This window comes from Myotis brandtii, unplaced genomic scaffold (assembly GCF_000412655.1).
Source record: "Myotis brandtii unplaced genomic scaffold, ASM41265v1 scaffold535, whole genome shotgun sequence".
NCBI lineage: Eukaryota > Metazoa > Chordata > Mammalia > Chiroptera > Vespertilionidae > Myotis > Myotis brandtii.
Window position 1 is genome coordinate 193,015 of NW_005369964.1, and position 1,459 is coordinate 194,473.

The 1,459-nt window shown below is 65.2% G+C and overlaps 1 protein-coding gene across 1 annotated transcript in view; it reads right to left on the minus strand.

Moving 5' to 3' along the window:
- ITPK1 (inositol-tetrakisphosphate 1-kinase) overlaps positions 1–1,459 on the minus strand; it is a 136,387-nt gene that overhangs the window by 15,423 nt on the left and 119,505 nt on the right. Inside the window, exon 6 of the mRNA XM_005877883.2 lies at positions 1,173–1,213. Within this exon, the coding sequence (XP_005877945.1) occupies positions 1,173–1,213 (41 nt within the window). The remainder of the gene's footprint in view (positions 1–1,172; positions 1,214–1,459) is intronic.

The following is a 1,459-nucleotide window of genomic DNA, read 5'->3' on the forward strand; positions in this document are numbered from 1 at the left end:
GGCCCACGAGGGCTCCCACCGTCGGAGGCGCTGGCCTTTGCAGCAGGCCCTAACTGCCTGCCCCACGTTCTTCCCACGGCAGAGGTGCCCCTGGGCCTTGCAGCCCCCACCGCAGCATGTACCGCAGATCCCGACAGGGAGTGTTTACACAGTGCCCCATAAATACCCGCCAGGGTCAGGGCACGGCATAAATCCTCCACAGGCCCACGTCTAGACAGGCGTCGGAGGCGCTGGCCTTTGCAGCAGGCCCTAACTGCCTGCCCCACGTTCTTCCCACGGCAGAGGTGCCCCTGGGCCTTGCAGCCCCCACCGCAGCATGTACCGCAGATCCCGACAGGGAGTGTTTACACAGTGCCCCATAAATACCCGCCAGGGTCAGGGCACGGCATAAATCCTCCACAGGCCCACGTCTAGACAGGAGGCCCCGGGAGCACTGCGGTGGGACCTCCAGGGCCAGGCTCTCCCAGAGGGCCTGCTCCAGGGCTCCAACATCTACTGCCCCTGAGGGTGTACAGTGCCGGGGGCGTGGAGGGTCACAGGCCACGTCCCAGGTGTGGCTCCCAAGGGTAGTGAGGGCCACAAAGACCCCAGGGAGCCCCTGCCGGCTGTCTGCTCCTCCTGCCCCCAAGGGCCTCCTCACTTGCCTCCCACCACCCCTCACTGCTGTCTGCTCAGCGACAGTCGCCCACTCTGGGTCAGCTCCCCTCCTCAGCATCCTCCCCGGGCACCCGAGGTGGGGTCGGGAATGACTGCTGGGTGAGTAAGGAATGGATGAGAGGGAGCAGCACGGTGCCCTCTCCTCCTCCCCTGCTCATTTTCTTTCTAAACGAGCAGGACCGCCCATCCTTGTCGTCAGTGAGGGCATCTTTCCGGTCCGCAGTCCTAGGAGGGGCCCAGCCCAGTGCCTGGCACAGAGCAGGCACCAGGGAGTGGTGACCCCGATGGGCCAAAGCATGGAAAGCCAAGGGCAGGTCAGATGGGTGTGAGAGCTGCCGCAGGGGCTCAAGTGGCGTCTTGCACAGACATCCGGCCCTTGGGGACAAGGACAGGCACCCGGGGAGGCTGCAGACAGATGACAAAGCCACCAGAGCAGGGCGGGGGAGGAGCAGGGTGGATGGAGCAGACTCAGCGGGGCCCAGAGAGACTGTCAGGTGGTCAAACTTTCCACTCACCTCGTGGGAGTTGGTGCCGTGAGCCACTCTGGTTTTGCAAACTGTGGGTGGAGGGTGGGGGAGAGAGAAGCAGAGAGGAGTCAGCAAGGTCATCCACCCACAGAGCCCAGCCCGGCAGGTACGGGGGAAACTCAGAACTCCTGCAGCCCCCCGGGGGCGGGACAGGCGGGGCAGGGGCCACACGCTGACGCAACAGTGGCCAGCACCACACCCAGGGGATCTGGACCCATTTCCACAGTGTGTGGGGGAGCGGGACCCCAAGCCATGCCCTCCCCGGCAGCCATGGT